At 47.3% G+C, this 26,980-nt stretch overlaps 1 protein-coding gene across 18 annotated transcripts; it reads left to right on the plus strand.

Moving 5' to 3' along the window:
* The first annotated feature begins 47 nt into the window (after window positions 1-47).
* On the plus strand, window positions 48-26,598 carry ZBTB49 (zinc finger and BTB domain containing 49). Of its 18 annotated transcripts, none has more exons than XR_015165161.1 (8): window positions 48-172; window positions 5,020-5,190; window positions 8,501-9,683; window positions 12,989-13,035; window positions 19,917-19,990; window positions 21,724-21,806; window positions 21,893-22,054; window positions 25,521-26,598. XR_015165161.1 is itself a non-coding variant. In XM_086404807.1 (8 exons), exons 2-8 carry the CDS (start codon window positions 5,039-5,041, stop codon window positions 26,195-26,197), a joined length of 2,298 nt encoding a protein of 765 aa, XP_086260933.1. In that variant the 5' UTR covers window positions 48-172; window positions 5,020-5,038; the 3' UTR covers window positions 26,198-26,598. The 18 variants fall into 18 exon arrangements, 12 of the variants coding, with proteins under 12 accessions (XP_086260933.1, XP_086260928.1, XP_086260936.1 ...); XM_086404807.1 differs by having other exon boundaries at window positions 8,501-9,603; XM_086404806.1 differs by lacking the exon at window positions 48-172 and adding an exon at window positions 801-922 and having other exon boundaries at window positions 8,501-9,603.
* The last annotated feature ends 382 nt before the right edge of the window (window positions 26,599-26,980 follow it).

A 26,980-nucleotide genomic window follows, 5' to 3' on the forward strand; every position in this document is an offset into this window, starting at 1 on the left:
GGAAGTGACGCAACCGGAAGCCAGAGGGCGGGTGCCGCCGACCCAATGCTGTGGGAGGGGCGGTGTTGTCGCGATGGTTCCGCTGCCGGCTGAGCCGGGTCAGGAGCGCTAAGGGCGGCGGTGGCGGCTGCAGGTGAAGAAGAGGCGACGGGGCAGGGAGCGGTCTCTGAGGGTAAGGTGGGGGTTGCCGGACTGGTAGGCCGGCCTCACGAGAGCGTGCGGGTCTGAGGGCGATGGAAACGGCCCGGAACCCCGGGCTGGGCGCCCGAAGGGCCGGGCCGGGTAGGGCAGGGCAGGGACCGGCAGCCGCCCGGCGCATCCCTCTGGCGCCTAGAGGGGCCGTAGAGCTGCTGCTGGGTCGGGCGTGTCTGCCGGCGGCCGTGAGGTGCTTCGGCTAGGAGACGCGACGACCAGGCCGGGCTCCTGAGCGCGTCCTTCACGGCGTGTGCAGCACCTTCGGCCTGGACGCCGCACCCGCTTTCCCCTCCCGGCCGCCCGGGGCACTGCCCGCGGGAAGCCGCGGGTCCCCACTCCTCTCTCCGGCTCCCTCCATCGCCGTGTAAAGTTGAGAGAGTTAGCGCTGAAGACCCTAGAGCTCCTATAGCCCAGCCCAGTCTCGTGGCCGTGCGACCTCTCCATGCCTCGGATCCGCGTCTGTAAACGCGTGTTACACTGCTGTGCTTAACTCGATAAGATTATTGTAGGATTTCCTGCAAAGCACTCGGTAGAGTGCTTATCTGCTCTTCTCAACCCTTAAGGGGCTTCCCTGGTAGCTCAATTGGTCGAGAATCCGCCTGCAATGCAGGAGACCCCGGTTCAATTCCTGGGATCGGGAAGATCCGCTGAAGGGATAGGCTACCCAACTCCAGTATTCTCGGGCTTCCCTGGTGACTCAGCTGGTGAAGAAGCCGCCTGCAATGAGGTAGACCTGGGTTCGATCCCTGGGTTGGGAAGATCCCCTGGAGAAGGGCAAGGCTGTCCACTCCAGTATTCTGGCCTGGGAAATTCCATGGACATGGGGTCGCGAAGAGTCAGACGACTGAGCAACTTTCATTTTCACTTTGGGGCTTCCCTGGTGGCTGAGATGGTAAAGAGTCATCCCGCAATGCTAAGGAGTTTGCCTGAAATGTGGGAGCCCCGACTTCAGCTCCAAAGTTCAGTTGGTAAACAATCCACCTGCGGTGCAGGAGAACCCCGTTGGATTCCTGGGTCGGGAAGATCCTCTGGAGAAGAGAGAGGCTACCCATTCCAGTATTCTTGGGCTTCCTGGTGGCTTAGCTGGTAAAGAATCCGCCTGCAATGCGGGAGACCTGGGTTCGATCCCTGGGTCGGGAAGATGCGCTGGCGAAGGGATAGGCTGCCCACTCCAGTATTCTGGCCTGGAGAGAATTCCATGGACTGTATAGTTCATGGGGTCGCAAAGAGTCGGACTCAAATGAGCAACTTTCACTTCAACCCTTAAGACAGGTCCCTTAAATAGCAGTGGTGGTCACCGTGGGGCCTCGGTGAGCAAATGAAGGTTGAACCCAGTGTGAACAGAGAACTGTGAGAAGCTAAATTAGGACTAGGGTGCCGGTGTGGGGGTTATAAGGAGGGTTTCCCTCTGGAGGTGAGCAGTGTCAGGAATGGAATAGAGGGTGTATGCAAGGGCTCCAGTAGCAAAATGCCATAACCTGGAGGGCCTGAACAACAGACATATATTTTCCTCACAGTCCTGGGAGCTAGAAGTCCAAGATAAGGTGTCAGCAGGTTTGTTTGCTCCCAAGGCTGCTCTTCTTGGCTCCCAGCTGCACACCTTCTGGCCATGCCTTCTGGTGATCTTGCCTCTGTGCACAGCATCCGTGGTGTATATGTCCAGCTTTCCTCTTTTTCTATAAGAACAGCAATCAGATTGGATTAGGATCTACCTTAACTACCATTTTAACTTAATTACCTCCTAAGGCCCAATCTCCAAATATAGTCTTCAACATATGGATTTGGAGGGAAACACAATTCAGCCCACAAAAGAATTTGTTGGATGGACAGAGAGGGAAATATTCTCCAACAGAAGTGACAGGTTGCCCAGGTTTAAAAGCTGGATACTCGAGGTGGGTTTGTGTGCAGAGCACATGTGTGAGTCTCTTCCTTGTTTGTGCTCTTCTGCACGTTTTTGTTTGTTTGCTCTCCCTGAAAACTCAGGGTGAATTCTCTTTGCTCTTTCTCTGGCAGACTTAACTTAACTTCAGGTTTCAGCATAGATGTCTTTCCTCCAGAAGGTTTTCTTCTGAGCCTTGTCCCCCAAATGAATTTGTACCTTCCCCATTTAATATCTCCAGTACAGCCCTACTTGTGTTTCTTTCACTGAACTGACTTTTCATGAAAGCATAGGATGACTATATCTGAGTTGTTTACCATCTCATCTCAGTGCCTGGTGTATAGTGCACACTCTGTGAAGTTTGAGTGACTCAAACTGAGACACAGCCTGTGGAGGGCAGGGAGCATTCCATCCTGAGTTTATCAGCTTTCCATCCTCACCACAATATCTTGCCATGTATTAGGCACATAACAGCTTAACTCAATTGGTCTCCATAGCATCATAGAGTCATTGTAGAGCTAAGACCGGAGTCTGGGCTTGTGTGCACGTGGCCAGTGCTTTTGTCATTAGGGTTGGATTAGGGGGCTGGGGACCAAGCCGCTTGAGAAGCATGATGGCCAGAGAGGAAGAGAGGCACTCTAAGGCAAGTGTGTGTGTGAACCTCAGACACTTGGAGAAGTAATCTTTCAGTGGCCCCACTGAACAGACTTCCCAAATTCTTTCCTGTGGTGTTTGGCCAATTGATCAATCACCTCATGGAACCGAAGGGCCTTTGCTCTAGGAACTGTCGCTACAGGATAAAATTCTGTTCTGGTTCTTATTCCCAGTAGAAGCACCTCTTCGTTCGCATGTATCTAAGCTTTTTCTTATGTTTCCCTTTTTCTCCTTTCCCATATTTCCCTTCCTTTGGATGCCATTCAGTCCACCGTCACATTCTCAATGTAGATTTAGAACAGGAAGATACCTTAGAGATTATCTAACCCAATAGGGGACCCTCTATTTTTACAGATTAAAACACCGAGAACCAGAGTCTCCATCCATCTTAAAACCATGTATTGAGCACCTACTATGTCCAAGGCACTCTTCTGGATACCAAAGATATGCTAATCGATAAGACAGTAGATTTTTGTTACTTGTCAAAAAGTGAGCCGCAAAGACAGCACACCGTGCTCCTTGTATCATAGCACAAAGCCTGTGTTGCACACGTTCGTCCTCATGTGTGTTGTGCTTTACTTCGGTGCTTATATGTGGGGTCACCTGGACAGTCAGGCGTTGGTAATAGACTGAAGAGGGTGCTGACTGGATTCCAAGGAAGGCCTTTGAGCTATTGCATGTAACTTGGAGTAGTAGTTAAGCATGTGGGCTTTGGGCTTTCCCCGGGTTTAAATCCCAACTCTGCCCTTATTGATAACCTATTATTATTACCACGTCGGTCCTCTCTAACTCTGGTCAGGTTATCTATTTGCTTTGTGACAAACTACCCTAAAACTTGGTAACTTAAAAACTGTTTTGTTTTATCTCACAGTTTTGTGAGTCAGAAATTCAGGCAGGGTTCTGCCGGTGGTTCTTCAGCCCTGCAGTGGTGTGGGTGGGGAATGGGGTTCAGCTGACAGTGGGGCCGGTCTGGAGCCTTCAGCGTGACTTTGCTCTCATGTCTGGTCCCTTGGAAGGGATGACTGGAAGTCTGGGTTCAGCAGAGCCCTTCTCCTGCCCCATATACTGGCTCCAGCTGGGCGTCTTACAGGCCTGTTGGCAACGCAGGCCTTCTGGAGCCATCGTCCGGAAGATGGAAGGTGGGAGCTGTCGGCTCAAAGGCCTCGGCCCAGAAAAGAGCACAGCTGTACACCCTTCCTTTCACCTGTTCTGTTGATTGAAATAGAGGCTGCCCCAAGTCAAGGAGAGGAGACCTAGATCCCACCTCCCCTTGAGTCACGGATGTTGTGGCCATCTTTAATCTGCCATGTGCTTCATTGTCCTCATCTGTCTGTAAAGTGAGGCTAATGGTATGTGGTATCTCTCTTACAGCTATTCTGAGAACTGAATGAGTTAATATGTGTAGAGGGCTTAGATAGAATAGTGCCTGACGTAAAGGAAACATTGGGTAAATACCATGATTATCCTTATGAGGTATGTGATACATTATGATTTGTGGCGGTTATTTGTAAGACACATAAGAAATGTAAGATGCAAATTCTCTTTCTGGAGCTTTTTATAATCTTATTTGGGAAGGTACAGGATGGATATCATGAAGCAGTTAGAGAACTATGCTAAGTAACATAAAAATAGTTACAGTTTTTATAGTCAAATTGTGGGATGTTTCATAACTTTCCGTGTCACTTCTGTATAGCCAGAGAATGTCTGATGTAGATTCAGGATATTAAATGCTGTATCTTAGCATTTAAGTCTTTGGAGGAAAGTTCTGTGTTGTGTTTCTCCTGTCCCTTTTCTCATGGGCATGGGAGCATGGACTTCAGGGTTTAGGAACCAGGATTTAAGTCCTGGCTTTGGAATATAACAGTTTTCTTATCATGGCCACGTTACTTTAACTCCTCGTTTCTTAATTTCCTTGCTTGTAAAATGGTGATCAAAGGGTTCTTCTAGCATTATTTGAGTTAATGGCTGGAATGTTCCTAGCACAGTGCCCAGTCTATATTAGTCAGTAAATGATAGCTAATAATAATAATAAACCAAGATGGCTTTTCTTTTCAGGCAACCATTGGGGCAAGGGTAGGTAACCGGTCACTCAGTCATTTGGACATTCAGCACCCTTGAGGATTCGGCACTGTGGACCGCGCTGTGCCATCTGACATAATGCTCGCCTTTCTGCGTTCGTGTTGCACAGGAAGTCATGACAGTGAAGCACAGATCAGTCAGTCAGTTTGGGTGCCCTTTCGTGTCCGGTCATAGCATCAAGGATCACTGCTTATCAGCGTCCTTTGTCCTAGGTCTCCTGGATGGTGGAGCATGGACCCAGTTGCCGCCCACAGCTGCCACCTTCTCCAGCAGCTGCACGAGCAGCGGATTCAAGGCCTGCTCTGCGACTGTATGTTGGTGGTGAAAGGAGTCTGCTTTAAAGCTCATAAGAACGTTCTAGCAGCTTTCAGCCAGTACTTTAGGTACGTGTTTTAGACTGTTCTAATTGTACAGAGAGAAAGCTTTTCTGGAATGGAATTCTTTTGTCTAAATTTTATTTTCTCCTCAATTTCATTCTCCTTATCTTTTGTAGCACATTGTGGGCTTTTTCATTTTTGTATTTAGAGTAACCTGAGCAGAAGATCCCCTGGAGGAGGAAATGGCAACCCACTCAAGTATTCTTGCCTGGAGACTCCCATGGACAGAGGAGCCTGGTGGGCTGCAGTCTATGGGGTCACAAAGAGTCGGACACAACTGAAGCGACTGAGCACACATGAGCAGAAGAGTCTTTTTAACTAAAATATAATTAGGGCCATGAAAGTAACTTGGCACTTTGTCTTTGATTTTTGAGTTGTAATTAATATCAGGCTTCTGTATACATTTCTTGTCCTTTCCAGGTAAAAAGATTGAGGAATAGAGTTTCTGATAAGAACATTTCTGTAATAAGAAATCTGAGAGGGGAAAACATCCAATTTGCCTTTTTTTTTTTAATTAAAACATTTTCTTTTTTTTTTCACATTTTACCATTCTAAGAAAACAGATTTGAACTCAATTTACTTATCCCTATAATTGTTTTTGCCTCAATGAAAGATTTACTTATAAACAATAAGATCAAGCAATAGTATTTCATTTAAGTATTCTACACACATTTTCTGGTTAACTGGAATAATCTGTCCTGAAGCACTTTTTCAGGACTGCCTTGTAGCTCTAAAGGTAAAGAATCTGCCTGCGATGCAGGAGACCAGGGTTCGATCTCTGGGTCGAGAAGATCCTCTGGAGAAGGGAATGGCAACCCACTCCAGTATTCTTGTCTGGAGAATCCCATGGACAGAGAAGCCTGGCAGGCTACAGTCTGTGGGGTTGCAAGAGTCGGACACGACTGAGCGACTAACACACACACACACAAGCACTTTTTCAGAACTTTTCCCCCTTAAATATATACTGTTTTACTACTCTAGTAAATGATACATGGAACAGTATTTACTCTTTCCTTGATAATCCTGAATCATCAAATTAAGTCTCAGCTGTCATATGTGCTGCAAGTCATATTCTAGTGGATTGACTCCCTGAGGCAGCATTCTGCCCATGTGCAAAATGGTCCCCTGCTTGGGCTTTGCCTGTTTCTTCTGTCTTTCCAGGACAGTTAGGTCTATATGTTATGATACATTGGCTAGTTTATTTGATAAAATGTCTTTAACAAACTTACAGGACAACTTACCTGACTCAGTATTTTTACAGGAGACAAATTCATTCACCTGTGAACCTGACTTAGGCCCAGAACAAAGGGCCTGGGCCTTATGGTGCCTTTTCCCTGCATTAACTTACAGGGCTCTCTCACTGCTGGTTTATGGACCATTGGGTTGCTGAGAAGCATCAGATACCAAGATCAGTCAGATTGACCGAGACGGAAAGTGGAAGGGTGGTTGCCAGGGGCTGAGGGGCTGGGGATAATGGGGGTTACTGTTCAATGGATAGAGTTGCTGTTTGGGATGATGAAAAGGTTCTGGAACTGGGTAGTGGTGGTGGTTACACAACAATGCGAATGCACACAGTGCCACTGAATTTATCATATGAACCACATAGCCAGCTGTTTGACATTTTGTGTATTCGGCCATGATTAACAAATTAAAAACCTTTTTTAAAAGAGTCTGTATCTGAACTGTATCTAGAGTTGGTTTATTATAGCTATTTTCATTTTCAGATGTTTTTAAGACACTTAAGATACAGAAGTATTTTTGTATGTGTTTTATGGTTTGAGGTAGTTAATTTTCAGACTAAACATGAAATATTGAAAAGTGTGTTCTTTAGTTTTCTGTAATTTGTATGCAATGAATAATGCATAGGTATAATTACATTTTGGAAAAAAAAAGAACAATGAGTATATTTTTAAATCTTATGTTGAGATTTCCTTGGAAGTTTGGATATTCAGCTTATGAATTCAATTAATCCAAATTGCTTTATTGAATAGCTTGCAAAAACTTCTTAAAGGATTGAAGCATATTTAATTTTTTTTTTTTTGCTTTTAAAAAGGACATGTTTTATTTTGAGTGATTAGAAAAATACTGAAAAACATTGAGAATCAATAATATCACAAACACACCTAGATCTTGACTTGGAATTGACAGACTTGACATTTTTCACTGTGGTAAGAACGCCTAACACGTGTTTAAGTGTGCGGCACAGTGCTGTTAACTACAGGCGCTGTGTTGCGTAGCAGATCTGGCACTTATTCACGTCGCATAGCAACTGTTAGCTTTTTTCTATTTATTCATTTTAATTGGAGGATAGTTACTTCACAGTAATGTGATGGCCTCTGCCATACATCAGCATAAATCGTCCATAGGCATACATGTGTCCCCTCCCTCCTGAACCCCACCTCCCTCCTCCCTCCCCACCTCATCCCTCTAGATTGTCACGGAGCACCAACTTTGGGTTCCCTACGTCACACATCAAACTCCCACTGGCTATCTGTTTTTACATATGGGGGTGTATATGTTTCAATGCTGTTCTCCCAAATCGTCCCGCCCTCTCCTTCTCCCACTGTGTCCCAAAGTCTCTTCTTTGTGTCTGCGTCTCCTTTGCTGCCCTGCACATAGCATCGTTGATACTATCTTTCTAGATTCCATATAATGGATTAATACATGATATTTGTCTTTCTCTTTTTGACTGACTTCACTCTGTATAATAGGCTCTAGGTTCACCCACCTCATTAGAATGGACTCAAATGCATTTCTTTTCATAGCTGAGTAATAGTCTACCGTGTATGTGTACCACACTTCTTTATCCATTCATCTGCCAGTGGACATCTAGGTTGCTTCCATGTCCTGTGCTGTGCTAAGTTGCTTTAGTTGTGTCTGACTCCATGCGACCCTATGGACTGTAGCCTGCCAGTCTCCTCTGTCCATGGGATTCTCTAGGCAAGAATACTGGAGTGGGTTGCCATTTCCTCCTCCAGGGGATCTTCCCAACCCAGGGATCAAACCTGCGTCTCCTGCATTATAGGCAGGTTCTTTACTAGCACCACCTGGGAAGCCCTGCTTCCAGGTCCGAGCTATTGCAGATAGAAGTGTGAAAGTGTCAGTCACTCAGTTATGTCTGACTCTGCGACCCCATGGACTGTAGCCCACCAGGCTCCTCTGTCCGTGGAATTCTCAAAAGCATACTTAATTTTTAATCTTAGCATTTATCAAAGGATAGTCATTTTGAACATTAGCATGCATATTACTTAAAAGAAAAAGCTATCAGAATGTATGGTTTGTTAACCTTGTAAGCAGATATCCTTTCTTTTATCAGGAGCCTCTTTCAGAACTCTTCAGGCCAGAAGAATGATGTTTTTCATTTGGATATTAAGAATGTGAGTGGCATCGGGCAGATCCTGGACTTCATGTACACGTCGCATCTGGATCTTAACCAGGACAACATACAAGTCATGCTGGACACGGCCCAGTGTTTGCAGGTTCAGAACGTCCTCAGTCTGTGTCACACCTTTTTGAAGTCAGCCACCATTGACCAGCCTCCAGGCCTGCCCTGTCACGGCACCTTCTCCCTGCAGAGCACCCTGACTCCTGACACGAACTGTGTCCTCAGTGAAAACTACCCACCTCACTTGCTGCCGGAGTGCTCCGCGGGCGCCCAGCAGGGTAGGGCCGTGGACGGGTCACTCTCACACGCCCCACCCTCAGTCGGCCTTCATCCGCCCACAGCCGAAACCTCCAAACAAGCCCCCGACCTGTTCGATGGCAGCTGCACAGAACTGCCTTTCAAACAGCCCAATTGTTACTATAAGCTCAGAAACTTGTACAGTAAGCAGTACTATAAACATGCCAGCTGTCCCAGTCATGAGCGAGTGACCGAGCAGCCTTTCACCTTCAGCGCCTCCGCAGACCTTCACGCCGAGGATCGCCGGCCCTATGCGGTCGGCCACACCGAATGTGTCCTGGAGTCCTCCCAGCACCTGCCTTCCAACTTCCTGGCCCAGCCTTTGGGTGAAAATGCCCCAGACCCCGCGTCCGACCACGCCGGCCAACAGCCTACCCGGCAGATGAGGCTCAAGAAGGCCATTCACCTTAAGAAGCTCAACTTCCTAAAGTCACAAAAATCTGCAGAGCAAACCTCTGAACCAAAACCCGATGACAGTTTAACCACGAGGCTAGAAGCTGCCCGGGAACACGGTGTGGAGAAAGTGAACAGCCCCAGCGCCGAAGAAAAGGAAAGCGAGGAACTCAGCAGTTCTGAGAACTTTAATGACGTGAGTGAGACAGAGAGGCCCGAAGACCCCGCGGCCCTGGAAGACCAGACCCAGTTGCCGCAGTCCCAGAGACAGTACGCATGCGAATTGTGCGGGAAACCTTTTAAACACCCCAGCAATTTGGAGCTACACAGACGGTCTCATACAGGTACACTGATTTGGTCCCTGCAGGCAGAAGGAAAGGAAATAATACCAGACGATCAGACACCACTGCCTGCTTCCGTTTTTGTAAGAAGTTTTGCTATTGCTTGATGATGTCATTGATATTTACCCCCAAAATCAAAGAGTGTTCGCTATCTTCTGCCTCGTGTTTTTGGTGATGTCTTTAAAGAATAATCTTAAGTTAGTAAAAGCTTTCATAGAGCCATTTTAAAAACATGGTGCACTTTTCATCTTTTAATTGTGGTTTTCTTTGAGAAGATTTCCATCTCAAAGTATGGCAGATTCTTTTGATTCACTCAGATTTTCAAATTAATTCTAAAACAGATAAGCAATATTTAGTTCTTTCTTTAGAATTAGATTTTTTTTTTTTTAAGCATGATGTTGGTTAATTCAGACCAAAGTAGTTTAGTTTGAGTAATTCTGAAAGCTTTGAAAAGTAATTTGAATGTCCGATTTTTTTGTTTGTTTTTAATGTGTTTTTAAAAATTTATTTATTTTTAATTGAAGGAGAATTGCTTTACAATATTGGTTTCATTTCTGCCATACATCAACATGACTTAGCCATAGGTGTACATGTCCCCTCCCTCTTTGAATGTCAGATTTTAAAAATTGTGATTTGGGAGGCAGGAGGTAAACTTTTGAAAGAGGATCAGCTTTAACCATTTGGTGTTTTCAAGTGAAAAATTCTTCCATTTGAACACTGAATTTTCAGAGTTCTGTTACCTTAGCTTATACCTCTTCCCCATTCCAAAATATTTATTTTTTCCAAAGCTTTTGAAAAAGTGCTAAATAATATTTATACAGTATGTAATATAATACGTGTATATTACTTTCTTTCTTGCACTTAAGCCTAATGACCCTAGTACACACATTATTGGCAGTTATCTTCGAGGTATGAGAAGGAGTATGTTCTGGAGGCTTCTAAAGTAACTGCTTTCAAGGTGCTTGTGTGATTGTGACTATTGGTGTAATGTCCTGTTATCACTCCTGATTCCCCATTTGCTTAGGTGTTCACTTCCTTATTGCATTGTTGAGACTGAATTAATATTTATGAAAGCCTTCTATAAATTTTGTTGTATTTGAATATAAAATACTATCGTTATTTTTACTAGTTGCTCAAAATTATTCCATACAAAGACAGTCCATTGACTAAATTTTGCCCTGAAAAAGCTTAATTTAGATCATTCTGTAATTTTCTGGAGCCTAAAGATCAGTATAATTTTTATTTGAGAAACTTACTTGTTTTAGCTTTAAAGGAAACAAGAATTATTTTTATTCTGCAAGAACGTCTTTGGATAATAGCCGTCAGACAGTTCTGTGGCACAGTTGCTTCCTGGGACATAAACAGATCGAGAAGGGCAGCAGTTCTCAAAGCATGGTTTGGGGAAGCCTTTCAGGGGTCAATGCGGCCAGAACTATTTGTATCCTCATGTAGGATGCTCCTCCTTCCCTCCTGCTCCCCCAACAAGTGTACAGTGCTCAGTCCCTCAGTCGTGTCCGACTCCTTGTGGCCCCACGGACTGTCTCTCTCCAGGCTCCTCTGCCCCTGGAATTGTCCAGGCAAGAAGACTGGAGCAGGGTGCCGTTTCCTCCTTCAGAGCAAGTGTACGGTGGAGTCGGCTCAAGGCTGCAGGATGTGGGATGAGGGCTTCACCTGCTGGCCAATGAAAAATGTCTAGCCGTTCCTTTAAAAAATCATTCCGTTTTGATTTCTAATACAGACTGTACCGTCAGATATGGCCCACGTAAGGAAAAGCTCTTTAGGGTCCTCAACTGTTAAGAGTGTGAAGGGGTCCTGAGAGCAAAAAGTGTGAGAACCACTGGTGAAGGATTATTAACCCTGGTCACCTGAGACTCTTAGGAACTAGTAACCTCTTTTTTCAGACTCTCATATCTCATATTGGGGGCTTTAATGTAACATTATCTGTTATCTCCCTTATCTTCAGACATAAATGTAGTTCAAAATGCCGTATCCATGTGATTATAATTACAGTTAGCCTTGAACAACGCGAGGCTTAGGGATGCTGACCATCTGAGCAGTCAGGTCCTGGTATAACTTATAGTTGGTCCTCCATGTACTCGTCCCTGCACATCTGCAGATTCAGCCAACCTCCATGATGTACTACTGTAATACTTACTATTGTAAAAAACCCATGTGTGTATGGACTTGCACAGTTAAAACCTTGCGCTTCAAGGGTCACCGGTACTTGTGGTCAGGAGCTCCCCACTCGTCCTTGGGGAAGCCATTAAACAGTTTGAGGATAAGATCAAAAGTCCTTTAGCAGAAGTCCAGAAAGCTAGCCAACTCCAGCAACACAATAGGAGGGGAAACATTATTTTTTAGAAGGGATCTTAATGAAAGCACTTGATTTGAGGGGAATGGGGAAAGTGAAAGGTTCTTGGCCTTCATGGGGTCTGTTTGTTTATTAGGGTTCTATAGGTTAAAGGCAGTACCTGAAGTATGTCTTTAAACAGACCATTTTCTGGAGACTGTCTTCAGAACCGTTGTGGTTTCTTTGTAGTAGAGTTCCATTCTCTACATCTGTTCTGTCCCAAAATGTGATCATTCAAAGTTGCTGAAATCAGAGGGGCCAAGCAGTCAGCAAGGGAACACGTCCCATGGTGGAATCTTCTTTTCCCCTGTTGGCACGTTTCAACCAAGGCTAAAAGGCAGTGGGGAGGGGCTTTTTCCCAGCACACGCTCAGGAGGTCCTGCTCTGTTTGGATGAGTCCCCCTGGTTCTGTTAGGACTCACCTGTGGTCAGTGCAGGAGCCAGGCTGAAAGATGGGTTTGTGCTGTTCAGCAAGAAAACTCACATTTGATTTTCGACTGAAGGGGAAATCTGTGTCCAAAGCCCCAGTATACTTTTGAGTGCAGATAAATATGTTTGATTTCAATACGGGTTTAAATTTGAAGAACCTTTTTTTTTTTTTTTTTAAGAGAGAAGTAAATATAGATTGGGACTTCCCAGGTGGCTCAGTGGTAAAGAATCCGCCTACCAATGCAGGAGACTCGGGTTTGATCAGGAAGATCCCCTGGAGGAGGAAATGGCAACCCCTTCAGTATTCTTGCTGGAAAATCCCATGGACAGAGGAGCCTGGCGGGCTACAGTCCATGGGGTCACAGAGTCAGACGTGACTGAGCACACACACACACGCAGATATAGATCTCACTTTTATCATCTCTGCCTGTATCTGAGGGTGAGAGAGATGGTGAGGACAGAGGCTCCCCATGTTCATACCCTGATGATGAAGTATGTTATGCTGTTTTGAATGGTGGGACACAGAAGGCAGTTTAAACATTGTAAGTGGAAAACTGTCGTGCAGGTATTACTAATGATTTTACCCGCTGTTGTTTTCTTTTGTTTTAGGTGAGAAACCTTTTGAATGTAACATTTGTGGGAAACACTTCTCTCAGGTGGGAATACTTTTATTTATTGTTAATAATCAAAAACCTGAAAACCAGTGTTTATTTTTATTACAGATGAGACATAATTTTGGAACTTGTGAGAGAAGACTCTGATGATATCTGTAACTTAAAAGACTTCAGACTAAATCAGGAGAAAATAATTTTCAAGAAAAAAAATTTCTAGCTCATTGTGGGGGGTACCATTCTTTATAAACATAACTGTGAACTCTCACAATACCTTTTCCCTCATTAACGATGGGTCTAATTCGAATGTATTTCTTCTCTTCCTGTGCATGATATAAACCATATTGAGCACCACTTGAGGGCTGCGGGATTCCTAGGAGGCTCAGTGGTAAAGAATCCGCCTGCAGTATGGGAGACAAGGGTTTGATCCTTGGGTGGGTAAGATTCCCCTGGAGAAGGAAATGGCAACCCAGTATTCTTGCCTGGAGAATCTCGTGGACAGAGGAGCCTGGCGAGATACACTCCGTGGGGTCGCAAAGAGTCTGAACAACTGAACACACACGTGGGGGCTGCAGTTTATGCCAGGCTGGACCCAAGACAGATGCCTTCTTACTCTTATTGGGGTTGTAGGTGTTAGGGTGTTGGAGAAGAGACCACACACTTGGCATTCCCTGCCTTTGCACACGTCCTCTCACTTGGCCAGTATGTGTTGTGTCCTCCTGTAGGCTCTGTACTGACCTGGGCGCCAGACAGAGAGAGCGAAGGTTTCAGAGGAAATTTTGAACGCAGTAGAATGGCTGTGGGAACCTGCTTATCCTTCTGTGACAGAAGGTTGCTGTTCCCAGAAGCTGCTCGCAAGGCCCAGTGCCCAGAGGAAACAGTTCACAACCGTTTCTACACTCGCATGGTAATCATGGAGTAAGAGCATGTACAGATGCTCCTTGACTGGGGAAGGACCCTGGGGCTGGGCCTTGGTGGAGGAGCTGGACCCCCTCACCCCGTGGAGCACGGGAACCGCAGGAGTGGCCCCAGCGCTGACACGTCCCCTTCTTCAGTCTCCCACATACCCAGACCTGCTGTCTGGCTGCTTTTCATTCTTCCTGCTGGCTGTGAGCCACAACTCACCATGCCCCAGTGTGTTCCATGGCCTTATCAGTCCAGTCAGGGGCTGTGCACCCCACCAAGCTTCTGCTGAGCTGAGTGGAGGGATTGCTGGTCTACCTGCCATGCACTCTAGCTGAGGCCGGTGCTGCTTCCAGCCAGCCTCCCCTGGAGGTCAGAACTTGGCCTCTAGAGCCAGACAGTGTGGATTTGGATCCAGCCTCTGGTTTCTACTTTGACCTTGGACAAGCTCCATGTTTGGCACTTTGGCTTCCTTATCTGTGAAGCAGGGGTGGGGGACCACTGACCCCTGTGGTGTGTGAGGAGTAAATGAGTTTATAAGACAGTCAGCTTCCCAGGTGGCTCTGTGGTATAGAATCTGCCTGCAAATGCAGGCAGAGGAGTGTCTGATCCCTGGGTTGAAAAGATCCCCTGGAGAAGGACAGGGCAACCCACTCCAGTATTTCCTGGGAAATCCCATGGACAGAGAAGCCTGGTGGGCTACAGTCCATGGGATCACAGAGTCAGACACGACTGAGGTCGCAAAGAGTCAGACACAACTGAGCAACTAAAGATGTTCAGCATCACGCCTGGCCTGTGGTGAGTCCTCAGGACACATCAGTAGTCCCTCTCCTGTGGCCATTGCCTCTCATTTCTCTGTCCTCTCTGCTCTTACAGACCAGTCTTCCGAAGGCACACTCCCCCCCCACTCCACCCCCCACCACTTTGATCTTTGCAGCTTTGCTGTAATGGGAAGCCGTAAAAAGTGGCTTAATGGCCATTAACAGTTAGCAATCACAACTTCTCTGGGTCTCATTTTTCTAATTCTTAGAATAGAGATGATACCACCGCATGGGAATATTAGGAAGATTAAATGAAAAAAAAATGGACGTGAAAGTCCTTTATACGTTTACACTGTGGTAACAGTTTAGGTTCTATCCTTTTCTTGCTTGGAATCCCATGGGTTTTCACTGTTAGCCAAATAAAGTGAAACCAGACATTGAGGCATTGAGTCTGCCTTCAGCCTTCTCTCTTGGAGTTAATGCCGGGGCTCACCCTCAGAGATTCTGACGCTGCTGGTTGGGGCTGGGGCTTCAGTGTTGGCACGTTTGAGTACAGTGGTTTTGATAGCACCCTGTCCTCTGCTTCAGACCTGTCCTACACGTTCCTCTCGAGTCCCACCAAGGGCAGCCGTGTCTGATAGACGCTACAGAAATCCTCTTCTATATCGGTGTCTGTGTTTTTATCAGACTTTTATAAACATTAAGGTTTTTTTTTAATGAACATAACCATATATTTATGGTTTTTAGATGTATATCGCTGTTTTACCTCCTAATGATGAAGTTTTTGTGAATAAGGACTCTTTCAACAAATATTTATTAAAAACCTACAATGTCTGAGGAGCTCTGCCTGCGCTGGGGCACAAAGATGAATAAGGCTTCAAGGAGCTTTGTGTTTAGAGGAAGAAACAGGTGCATAAAGTGGTAAAGCACAATGAAACGGTGGAACTTCCATGGCTGTTTTACAGGGAACAGTTTGGGTGAAGAGGGGAGTGGTCGTTCCTACCTGAAAGTTGTGATGTTTGGGTGGGTGAGGTCATGGGATGTGTCCCTGGGGCGGGGCCCTGAAGATGGGAGGCCTTGATGGGCCTGAGGCTCTGGTGTTCCAGGCGGAGGGAGCAATGGCGGTGTTTACACTTTAGTAACCTGTCCTTCATTTCTGAAATGAACTGGAATACATGTGGTTACAGTGGACTGGAAATACCCTCCGTTCTGGAAGATTCAGAAATCAGAAAGCAGACCTACCAATAAGAATTAACTTTTTATTCATTGTAGTATTTAATAGGGTTGGTTAGTCTTTAAAAAAAATTAAAATAGCCACCACCTTAATAATGAGTCAGCAAACAGTTTACCTCAGCTTTGGGAAAGCTGTGATAAGCCTAGATTGTGACAGCCGGCTCTGCGTGTATTAATGCAATTTCGGACTCGGCCCTTGCCTGGGTGACAGCAAGTGAGAGTCATGCAGGAGCTGACAGTATGCACGAGGCCCCATTTGGAGCCACGTGTCTCCTGTGTGCAGGAGAACCCGGCTGTTCAGTGCAAACAGAGGAGAAATCTAAGACCATGGCAGGTAGGGAATACCTGTCACAAGAAAAACAGGCAAAGGGAAACCCGGTGTGTTCAGCTGTCTTGGGGGAGAGGAGTGGAGTTGCCTCGCCTCTCCAGTGAAGCAGAATAGAGACCCTGAACAGCTGCTGCAGAAGGACGGGTTCTGAGAGGTTCAGTACCCTCCCCGCGTCTCCTTTGTCCAGGGTGTGATTGACAGGGCACTGCATCCCTCGGAGGCTGCTTACACATGTTCCAGGGTGCTGATGCGGCCCCATGCCAGAGGTCGCAAAGCTGCATCCCATCTGTGGTGAATGTGCCAGAAATAATACTTCAGTGAACCTAAATTATTCTTCAACTCTGAGGTGGTATTTCCCACACTTTTGATGTTGAATGTCCTTTTATCAATGGAGTAATCATTGTTCCTTAGGTGATAGCCTTATGTTAATCTCCAGATTTTTTTTTTTCCTGTTTTATAGTCTTAAAACTTCTCAAGATGACTTTTAAGATCTGAGTTCTCTTTTGTCTCTAAAGTTTCACAGTTCCCTATTCTGTACAGAAACAGTCACCCACCACTAGAAGAGTACTCTGCCTAAGAACATGTGTTTGATTTGATCATGATTAAATGCTGAGGTTCAGGTGCCTATTGGAAGGAGTTTGTTTTTTAAATTATTCAACAAACCAGGTGTTAACTTCTTTTCTGCAGCAGAGTTTTTGAGTTCTGACAACTCCATCCTAAACTAAAGTGGTGTCCACTTAGAAAGGGTAGAATTCCTTTTTTGCTAATATTTTTCAGCCCAACAGCTGAGTCCACAGACAAAGTCGAATTGGGGAGTGTTCCGTCCCAGCTGTAGGGGCCATGGCTGCTCCCCTCCCAGGGCCTCTGTTTACCTCCTGGAGCTGGTGAATTACACTTTATGAGGACATTGTGAGGACTCTCTGAAAGTCAGTTTGTAACTGGTGAGCCAGGTGTTCCACTCATAGTAAACTCTTAACAAAGGAGACCTACTGGTATTTACCACTTGCTGGAGTTTTCATGGATCCAGCAGTATATAGATAATTTCTAAGATGTTGTCTGTGTACTTAGCATATAATTAGTAACCTGGTGGCTCAGTGGTAGAGAATCCACCTGCAATGCAAGAGCCTAGTGTTCAATTCCTGAGTCAGGAAGATCCCCTGAAGGAGGGCATGGCAACCCACTCCAGTATTCTTGCCTGGAGAATCCCATGGAGAGAGGAGCCTGGCAGGCTACAGTTCATAGGATCACAAAGAGTCGGACATGACTGAAGTGACTTAGCATGCAAGCACGCAGAGCATAGCAAAATTTACTAAAAATAAAGACTTTTGACTAAAGGGCAAATAATCAGGGCCCCAATTTGCTATGTAATTTGGTATACATTATCTGAATGCATGATTGAATTTTTTTTGCCTGAATCTTTCCATTATTTAATCTACTTTTATGCCATTTATCAGACTAATATATGCTTCTTTATCAGGGGGAACGATAATTATTTTCATTATACATTTTCAGTATTAAATAGCTAAGAAAACATCTTAAAGTTTGTTTTACTATTGTTTACTGTAATATTTAAGCTTCCCTTGTAACTCAGTCGGTAAAGAATCTGCTTGTAATCCGGGAGACCTGGGTTCGATTCCTGGGTTGGGACGATCCCCTGGAGAAGGAAATGGCAACCCACTCCAGTATTCTTGTCTGGAGAATTCCATGGACAGATGAGCCTGGTAGGCAACAGTCCACAGGGTCCCAAGAGTCAGACACAACTTAGCTACTCAACCACCACCACTGTAATGTTAAGTAGAAGACTATTCAGTTTTATTTACTTTGAAAACAAGTAATTGTTAAGCTGTATTTAAAAAGGAAAGATGCACCATTGCTAAGAATTGAATCCGAATGTATTTCAACCATAATACATGGTTTATATAAGAACTTGAAACCGAGGATCTAATTAAACTATTGAGCAGATGGTGCCATACAAATTGTTATTTAAATGACCAACTTTTCTGAAAGTTGGAAGTGACTGATTTAAAATGTGTGTTATCTTAAATCCAGTGAGCCGTTTCCTGGATAGCACAGTCACTGGCATACTGAGAATTCAGCCCAAGCTAGCTTATTCACAGAAGCTTGCAGGCCCTCATGGAAGACAAGAGTTTAAGCTCAGATCAACCAACGTTAATTTCTGGCCTACTGTGTAACCAGAGCAACTGATTTATTTATCTGAATCTCAATTGTACACCTAGAAAACAGAGACAATATACCAGTTTCTAAGGGTAATTTGTTATGTGTGAGTAGACCGAATGTCTGTTGCTGTTGACATTTGCTGTTTTATTGTTATTAATAGTCATTCAGTTAAAAGCTAGTTATTTCCCATTGTTTTGCCAAATACTTTCTCTTTGGTTACCTAAAATAAACCAGCTTTTTTCCCTTAAGCCATATTTATCATATTTTGAAATATAGTATCTAACTCAGTGGTTTCAGAATCTGATAGACCTAAAGAATCTTCTGTCACATAACATAAAATCCACAGTTTTCTTTATACTTTCAGTCCTATAACCATGAACTGTCTTTGAATTTCATCTAAAATACAGTTTAAGCCAGCCACTCGTGCCTTCTGAGGTGGCCCACAATGTCTGTGTGTTTCTCTCTAAATAAATCCACTTCTTACCTGTCCAAAAAAAAAAAAATTAGAAGCCAAATTTATGAGTTGGAGATTATTGCTCATTCTATTTTTGGCTTATTTTGTACGTAAGGCCTGCACATTATTACCCTGGATATCTTCGTCCTCCTCAGTGTTTTTCATAGCAGAACACTATAAAAACTTCAGTCGGGAAGTGACAGATTGAGACTGTTAACGTACAGTACAGCGATGGAAGATTGTGTTTTCCAGCCCCAATTTGAAACTTTTGCCAGTAGCTTTTGTAATGTCAGGCCTTTGCAGGTTTAATTTCACTGTACTTCAGGCAATTTAGTGTTGATTTCCTGTTGATTAGCACATGGAAATCTATTTTGTGATCTCCATTTAAATCACTTGCTCTTCGTAAAGCCCTGCTGTTTCAGAGATTAGAAACAGAAGGCCTGCAGCTGAAGGACCACCCTGCATCTCCTGATTCGCTTTTTTTGCACAGAAGTAAAAATGACCAACCTGTCAGTAAGAGCAACTGTACCACCAGAGGAAATACTTTTTGGAAATGTCTTACCTTCCTTATGAACAAAAGCATGTTTTTCAAGAAAAAACAATGAATACTGAAATGACCAAGTACAAGTACTACCTTTTTTCAAATGATGTTTGCATGTAGGTGGTCGAGGTTAAAAAAAAACAACAAGAAATATAATACATCAACAGCTGTTCAAAATACAAGCTTAGCAACCCTAAAAGCAGCCCCCACAGAATGTCGGGCCCATTTTACAGGGACATGGTGGCCTGTACCCCTGCTGAGGGATGGGCCAGGGGCTGGCATGGAGCCGAGCTGAAATCAGTCACCCCCTGTTCAGTTCACTGCCAGGCAGGGGCCGCTCCCAAATCAGAACCAGGCTGGGCCTCCATCTCCTTGCACGTGGCTGCTTCTGAGTCGTGCATCTGGGATCTTCACTGGGAAGTTGGACTGGAACCTGGCTAAATCTGTCAGTATCCCTTTGGAATGTATGTGCCCTTAAAAAAGTTTTTTTTCCATTATTGGCATATTTTTTCTTTTCCTTTTCCGCAGGCGGGTAACTTGCAGACTCACTTACGTCGGCATTCTGGGGAGAAGCCATACATCTGCGAGATCTGCGGGAAGAGGTCAGTGCAGGGCTCGGTCAGCCGCCCGAGAGGAACCGTCTCGGCATCTCCGAGCCTCGAGGGGGCCGCTGTCACCCAGGAACACAGCAGAGCCGAACCTGCTGGCCTTTCATGTGACACACATGAGAACAGTGGAAAGAGATGGACATGTTAATCAAAAGGAATCTAGGACGCAGCCATAGGAAATGGGATTTTACGGGAAACAGAATTATGCTAAAATGTCCATACATTCCAGAAATGTCTATTAAAAGATGACTGGTCCCACGGAGGTGACCATCTGGTAGGGAAATGAGACTCGGCAGCCTCAATTCCTGGAATCAGGAGAGGGGGGCTGGGGACACGCCAGCCCTGCTCGCAGACCCGTGAGAAGGCTGAGAGTGCAGCCATAGGAAGGACGGGCGAGCCTCAGGCCAGGGAGGCCAAGCACTTGGGAGACCACAGTCTGCCCCTGGAAGTGGAAGTGCCCCCTCCTGTGGGCATACCGGCCTGCAGCCTGTACCCCCTGCCCCTTGGGGGGCGTTTGTCGGGATTCCACTCCCTCTGTCATCTGGTGGTTGGTTGTTCTAGGAGGCAACAGCCAGGCCTCTACCAGTCACTAGTGTTTTCTTCATCCATTTAACCATTCAGCCATTTAGCATTTATTAGGCACCTACTATATGCTAAGTTGGAGAAGGCAATGGCACCCCACTCCAGCACTCTTGCCTGGAAAATCCCATGGATGAAGGAGCCTGGTGGGCCGCAATCCATGGGGTCGCTAAGAGTCGGACACGACTGAGCGACTTCACTTTCACTTTTCCCTTTCATGCATTGGAGAAGGAAATGGCACCCACTCCAGTGTTCTTGCCTGGAGAATCCCAGGGACGGGGCAGCCTCATGGGCTGCTGTCTATGGGGTCGCACAGAGTCGGACACGACTGAAGTGACTTAGCAGCATATGCAAAGTGCTGTGATGGGAACACGGACATTTTCTGCCCCTGATAGGTTTGTATTCAGGAGTCGGGGGTGGGGGTGGGATGATATGGGGCAGTTATAGTCACAGTCTTCTACTGGGATAGGGCAGCACCCTTGATTCAGTTCCAGAAAAAGCAGTTGTCTCTGCAGATGGTAGAAAACAGAGAAGTAAAGGCTTCCTGGCCTGATAGTGTCTCTGCAGCTGCCCAGACACTAAAGGCCAGGTTTAGCGCCCAGGTCCCGGGTCCTGCCTGTCTTGGGTGCCTTGTAGCACAGGCCCTCTGCTGTTTCGATGGGGGCGGGTCCTTGAAAGTCTTGTTTCTCAGGGTGTTTTCAGTGTGAGCCTTCTGAACTCCCATTTAGAAGTAAAGCGTGCATTTATAGTCTTCCCAGATACATCTTCCCAGATGCAACCTGTGATCCTGCGATCAAGTGAGGCAGGACAGAGAGGGACTGAGCTCCACACCGGGGCTTGGGTTGGGCTGGGATTGCCCCTCCACCCCCCCAGCCCACCTAGCGATCACCTCTGAGGAAGAAAGGTTAACGCAAGTAGGTAGGGAAAAACTGTTTTAGAAATGAAACATTAGGATCATTCTCTACTCTTCCTTTAAAAAGAAGAGGAAAAAAAGATGTTCTTTTCTAATGAGCATCTCAAACGAAATCAGGCCACTCCTGGTCACATTCCGAGGGAGCAGCTCATCTCCTCCCTGGGCGACTTGGAGTTAGAAAGGTCTGCAGTGACGCAGGCAGGCTCTTAATTGACTTTCCAAATTGCATTTGCAGGTTTGCAGCCTCGGGAGATGTCCAGCGTCACATTATCATCCACTCAGGAGAAAAGCCACACTTGTGTGACATCTGTGGTCGAGGTACGGCCGAGCGTCTCCCTTCAGAAGATTTCCGACTAAAATGTTCTCCGTCCCTCAGCCTAACTCCAGTGTGTGGTCTCCTCTAGGGTTCAGTAACTTCAGTAATTTGAAGGAGCACAAAAAGACGCACACGGCTGACAAAGTCTTCACCTGCGATGAGTGCGGGAAGTCTTTTAACATGCAGAGGAAGTTGGTAAAGCACAGAATCCGGCACACGGGCGAGCGGCCTTACAGCTGCTCTGCCTGTGGTAAGTTTCCGCCCACCTCAGACCCCGTGCTCACCTGCTCCTCCCCGTGGGAAGGATGCCGGGCTCTGTGCCCACACACCGTCCTCGGTCATTAGCGGGGGCTCAGATAAGTCACCCCTCTCCTCGTGGGTAGCATGGAAGTGATTGCTATTTCTTGATCACCTTGGTCTTTGATTCATCTGTGTCCATGTGGCATTTACCCAAAGTCTCGGCAACTGCCCTAGATACAAAGGTGACTGATAACAGAGTCCCAGGGGCCACGGGGCATTGGCAGTGGGAAAAGTGGGGGACAGCGTGCGGTGCAGCTGCAGGGCCAGGGCACAGTGGCCTGCGGGGCATTGGGGGCACACAGTGGGCTCGGGAGGGGTGCTTCTTGAGATCGTGTCACGTGTCACAAAGCAAAGGTCACCTCTGCGGCATTTAGTGCATCAGTGACGTCATCGGGAGGCTCAGTTTCCAGGCACATCACTTCACAGGCCAGGGAACTGGGGCTTCGAGTTAAGTACCCGTGATCACAGAGTGTTGGAGCTTCTAAAGAACTAGGGGAGGGCGTGTGTGTGTGTGTGTGTGTGTGCGCGCGCGTGCGCACACGTGTACATGTGTGCCACTGGCAATGTGGACTGAATGAGTGAGTAACCATTTTTATGATTACCTGGTTAGAACAAAGAGGAAAAATGCTCAGAGTCAGGCCGTGGGGAGCCTGGAACTGGGGCATCCTCGGAGCGGCTCTGTTCTCGTTGTGGTTGGTCCCTAAAATAGGGCAGGATATCAGGATATGTGGGACGTGGCCGGAGGCAGCTTCCTTCATGTCTCCCGCTTAAGCTGGGTCAGATCCCCTGGACACCAGTATCGGCAGCTCCGTGACTTGTCTGCTCCCTCTTAGAGGATAAAATTGCATCACTTTCAATCACAGTTGCAGTCTCAAATCCCTAGTGTAGGATGTCGGTTATTATTATTATGACTGTGAACTTGACCTCAGATTCACTGTTCTCTTCCTTCCAGCCAGGACCTGCTTTTGCCCGCTATGACCCTGTAGGAGAGGTAGCGCAACGGGCCTCTGTCTCCCCCTGTCCTTCATCTCCACCCCTCCCCGCTGCTCACTGCCTGAGGCTTCTGACCCAGATGAGGTCAGCTTTCGGGGAAAGCAGGGAGAGGAAGGGAGCGAGAGTGATTCTGTGTGACCGGTTCGGATCTGTAGTAACAGCTTTCCTGAGTTGAGTCCTGTCTATGGGACCTACCCATTTGGAGTGAACATGTCAGCAGTTGGGGTGCATTAGTGCTGCGCTGCCCTCGCCACGGTCTTAGAACATTTCCATCACCCCAGAAAAGAAACCCCGTGCCCACGGGCAGTTACTCCACACCCGCTCCCTCGGCAACCCTTGGCCTGCTCTCCGTCCCTAGGTTTGCCTGTTGCAGACAGTTCATAGAAATCGCATCCTGTGATGTGTGGCCTTCTGTAACTGACTTCGTTTCACTTAGCACGTCTGCTAGGAACATTCACATGCAAGTGTATGTGTGGGTGTATGTTTTCGTTTTCTTGGATTCAAAAGACAGTTTCCACTTCATGGTGGCTTCACAGTCTGAGCTTTGCTGACTTGAAAGCCGGGCCCTCTCTGCCTCTTCCTCCCTCCCTCCTCCTCCCCCTCCCTCTCCCTCCAGCATTTCACCTTCTTTGTAAGACAGCCTCCCCCTTACACGCTGTTCTCTTTCCCCAGCACTTAGCTGCACTTTGCAGGATGGAAAGGTGCATTTTCTTCTGGCTGGACTTTCTCCTTTAGCCCTCGGTTTTGTAGCCGTTCATCCTGAGGAGGCTTTCTCTGTCGGGGTCCCATTGCCCCTCTGGGCAGTCCTCTTAGGTTCTGAGGCTGGCTTCCTTGCAAGCATGACCCTCGTCTGATCTGTGGAAATACTCACGTTCTGTGCTCCGGGGTCTGCAGGCCCACGCGGGTGAAGAGGTGACCGTCTGCTCTCTCTCTGTCTGCCGCCCATACAGTAAGCGAGCTGTCTCCATTTTCCCCATGCCGGAGGCAGGTGCTGCTCCACTGTGACCTCCTAGAGACCCGCATCAAGCCCCTGTCTTGACTTGTACAAAGGAAAGACTCCTCCTCCCATTTCCCCTCTCTAGGGAACTCTCCTGTGGCTGAAATGAAATTTATATCCTTTGACGCCTTTTGCCACATAATGTCCACTACTGAGAATTTATCTTAAGGAAACAAGGGGAAGGATGATGTGAGCTGACCCTCAGGTATAGTAGCAAACAGTTGGAAGCAGTCCAAACAGCCCACCATTGCTTGACCGGGGCTGGATAGCTGAGAATTCAAATACAGGGACATAGGATTACGTGAGAAGTTCTGAAAGGTGTGTCCATGTAAATCCTGTAGTTTGTTTCAGTTCAGTTCAGTTGCTCAGTCGTGTCCGGCTCTGCAGCCCCATGGACCACAGCACGCCAGGCCTCCCTGTCCATCACCAACTCCCGGAGTTCACTCAGACTCATGTCCATTGAGTTGGTGATGCCATCCAACCATCTCATTCTCTGTCATCCCCTTCTCCTCCTACCTTCAATCTTTCCCAGCATCAGGGTCTTTTCCAATGAATCAGTTCTTTGCATCAGGTGGCCAAAGTATTGGAGTTTCAGCATCAGTCCTTCCAGTGAACACTCAGGACTGATCACCTTTAGGACAGACTGGTTGGATCTCCTTGCAGTCCAAGGAACTCTCAAGAGTCTTCTCCAACATCACAGTTCAAAAGCATCAGTTCTTCGGCGTCAGCTTTCTTGATAGTCCAATTCTCATATCCATACATGACTACTGGAAAAACCATAGCTTTGATTAGACGGACCTTTGTTGGCAAAGTAATGTCTTTGCTTTTTAATAAGCTGTCTAGGTTGGTCATAACTTTTCTTCCAAGGGGCAAGCGTCTTTTCAAACAAAGCATAGTTTGTTTCAGTCCTTTGTAAATGGCTTCTATAACGTTATGTATTGGTTTTTCTCTTCTGGTGTTCTGACCTCATGGTAGGCCTTAGATCACCTGCCTCTAGCTTATACCTAGAGAAAGGAAATAGTACCTGGAGAAGGAGCGTAAAATTACGTTAAAAATTGAGTGTATAAGTAACTTTCGAAAAGATGCTTCTCAAGTAGCGATTGGCTGTGTTCGATTTGGGGATAGCAGAATAGCGCTGATGTGGTTTCCCAGCGTGGGCTATCGGGCAGGCGCCCAGGCCCCCAGGGGATGCTCCTGGACAGGGGGATGGGGCTCCGGAGCCCTCAGGTGACACGGCACGTGGGGACCGAGGCTGCAGGTTGGGGGGCTGCAGCGGAGGGGCGTGGAAGGGTCTGGAACCGGCATGAGTGGGTGACAGCAGGGCGCAGCCGAGTTCACAGGAAAGCGGGGTCGTTTGGCACTTGGGGGCGGCGGGCACATCCTCCCGAACGTCCTCCTCTGAAGAGCGCCCTGTCTGTCCCTGCAGGGAAGTGTTTCGGAGGGTCGGGCGACCTCCGCAGGCACGTGCGCACGCACACCGGGGAGAAGCCGTACACATGCGACGTGTGCAACAAGTGCTTCACACGCTCGGCCGTGCTGCGGAGGCACAAGAAGACGCACTGCCGGGCGAGTGACGAGGGGCCGGGCGCCCTGGAGGCGCTCGCGCGGGCCATCGAAGCCCCGGACCTGGAGCGGTCCCAGAGCTCCGACTCCTTCTCCCAGGACGTGTCCGTGCCTCTGATGCCCGCCGTGACCGTCAAAATCCCTGCGCACCCGGTGGATGAGGACTCGGTGGCGGGGTTTGACAGCCCCTGTAAGTTCCAGCCGGTGGCTCAGCCCCAGCACGGGCCGAGTGAGTCAGAGAAGCTCAGCCTGGAGCCGGTGAAGCTGGCCAAGCCCCCGCATGTGCCGCCGGCGCAGCACCAGGCCTATGGCTACCCGGACGTGGACGCCCCAGCCGGCGCTGAGCCGCTGCAGGCCGACGGCGTGGCCACCCTGCGATCCTCCCTGGCGGCCCTGGACCACCCCCCCTGCACCGACCCCCTGGGCAGCCGCGCTGCTGCCCCCGCCTACAGGAACTCGGAGGGCCAGTTCTTTTCTAGCATGACCCTCTGGGGGCTGGCGATGAAGACGCTGCAGAACGAAAGCGAGCTAGACCAATGACGCCCCTGTCGGGTCTCACTCAGCGTCGGGCGCCGGGGCCGGGCTTCGGGGCAGGACGCCTTCTCACCAGCTCCAGACAGAGCCCGATCCTGACCTGGAGGGGCTGAGTGCCCCAGCACCTTGAGCTCAGCGTGCGGAAGAAAGCCTCCCAGCCCCTCGCGGAGGGGCACGTGGGACTGAATAAGGCTCATGGACCGGGCGGTATGGACTGCGGGGAACGCCTGCACATTTTGGTCATGGTAAAGGGAAAATACACATCTATAATAATCCAGATACTATTTTTGCATTTTTACATGGTTGAAATTTGTAGCATTTTGTATTTTATTTACAAAAAAGGTTTTATTTGTATAGGGAACTCATACAATAATTTAATTTGAATAAATGGAAGTTGCCTTTCTGCATACTATTGTGTTTCCTCCAACATTCTTATTAACCTAAAGACCATGTGGCGGTGGTGGTTTAGCTGCCAAGTCCTGTCTGACCCTTGTGGACCCCATGGACTGTAGGCCACCAGGCAAGAGTATTGGAGTGGGTTGCCATTGCCTTCACCAGGGGATCTTCCCGACCCAGGGATGGAACCCAGATCTCCTGCTTTGCAGGTGGATTCTTTACTGACTGAGCCACCAGGGAAGCCCTAACCTAAAGACCATGCTGCTGCTGCTAAGTCACATCAGTCGTGTCCGACTCTGTGAGACCTCATAGACAGCAGCCCACCAGGCTCCCCCGTCCCTGGGATTCTTCAGGCAAGAACACTGGAGTGGGTTGCCATTTCCTCCTCCAATG

The sequence above is a fragment of the Bos grunniens genome, chromosome 6 (assembly GCF_055505025.1).
Source record: "Bos grunniens cultivar Pamir isolate PY7600 chromosome 6, Bosgru_T2T1.0, whole genome shotgun sequence".
Taxonomy (NCBI): Eukaryota; Metazoa; Chordata; class Mammalia; order Artiodactyla; family Bovidae; genus Bos; species Bos grunniens.

Coding starts and splice junctions, on each gene's coding strand:
- ZBTB49 (XM_086404801.1), top strand. Junction 5,191..8,500: donor GCTTTCAGCCAGTACTTTAG/GTACGTGTTTTA, acceptor TTCTTTTATCAG/GAGCCTCTTTCAGAACTCTT. Junction 19,991..21,723: donor TGCGAGATCTGCGGGAAGAG/GTCAGTGCAGGG, acceptor TTGCATTTGCAG/GTTTGCAGCCTCGGGAGATG.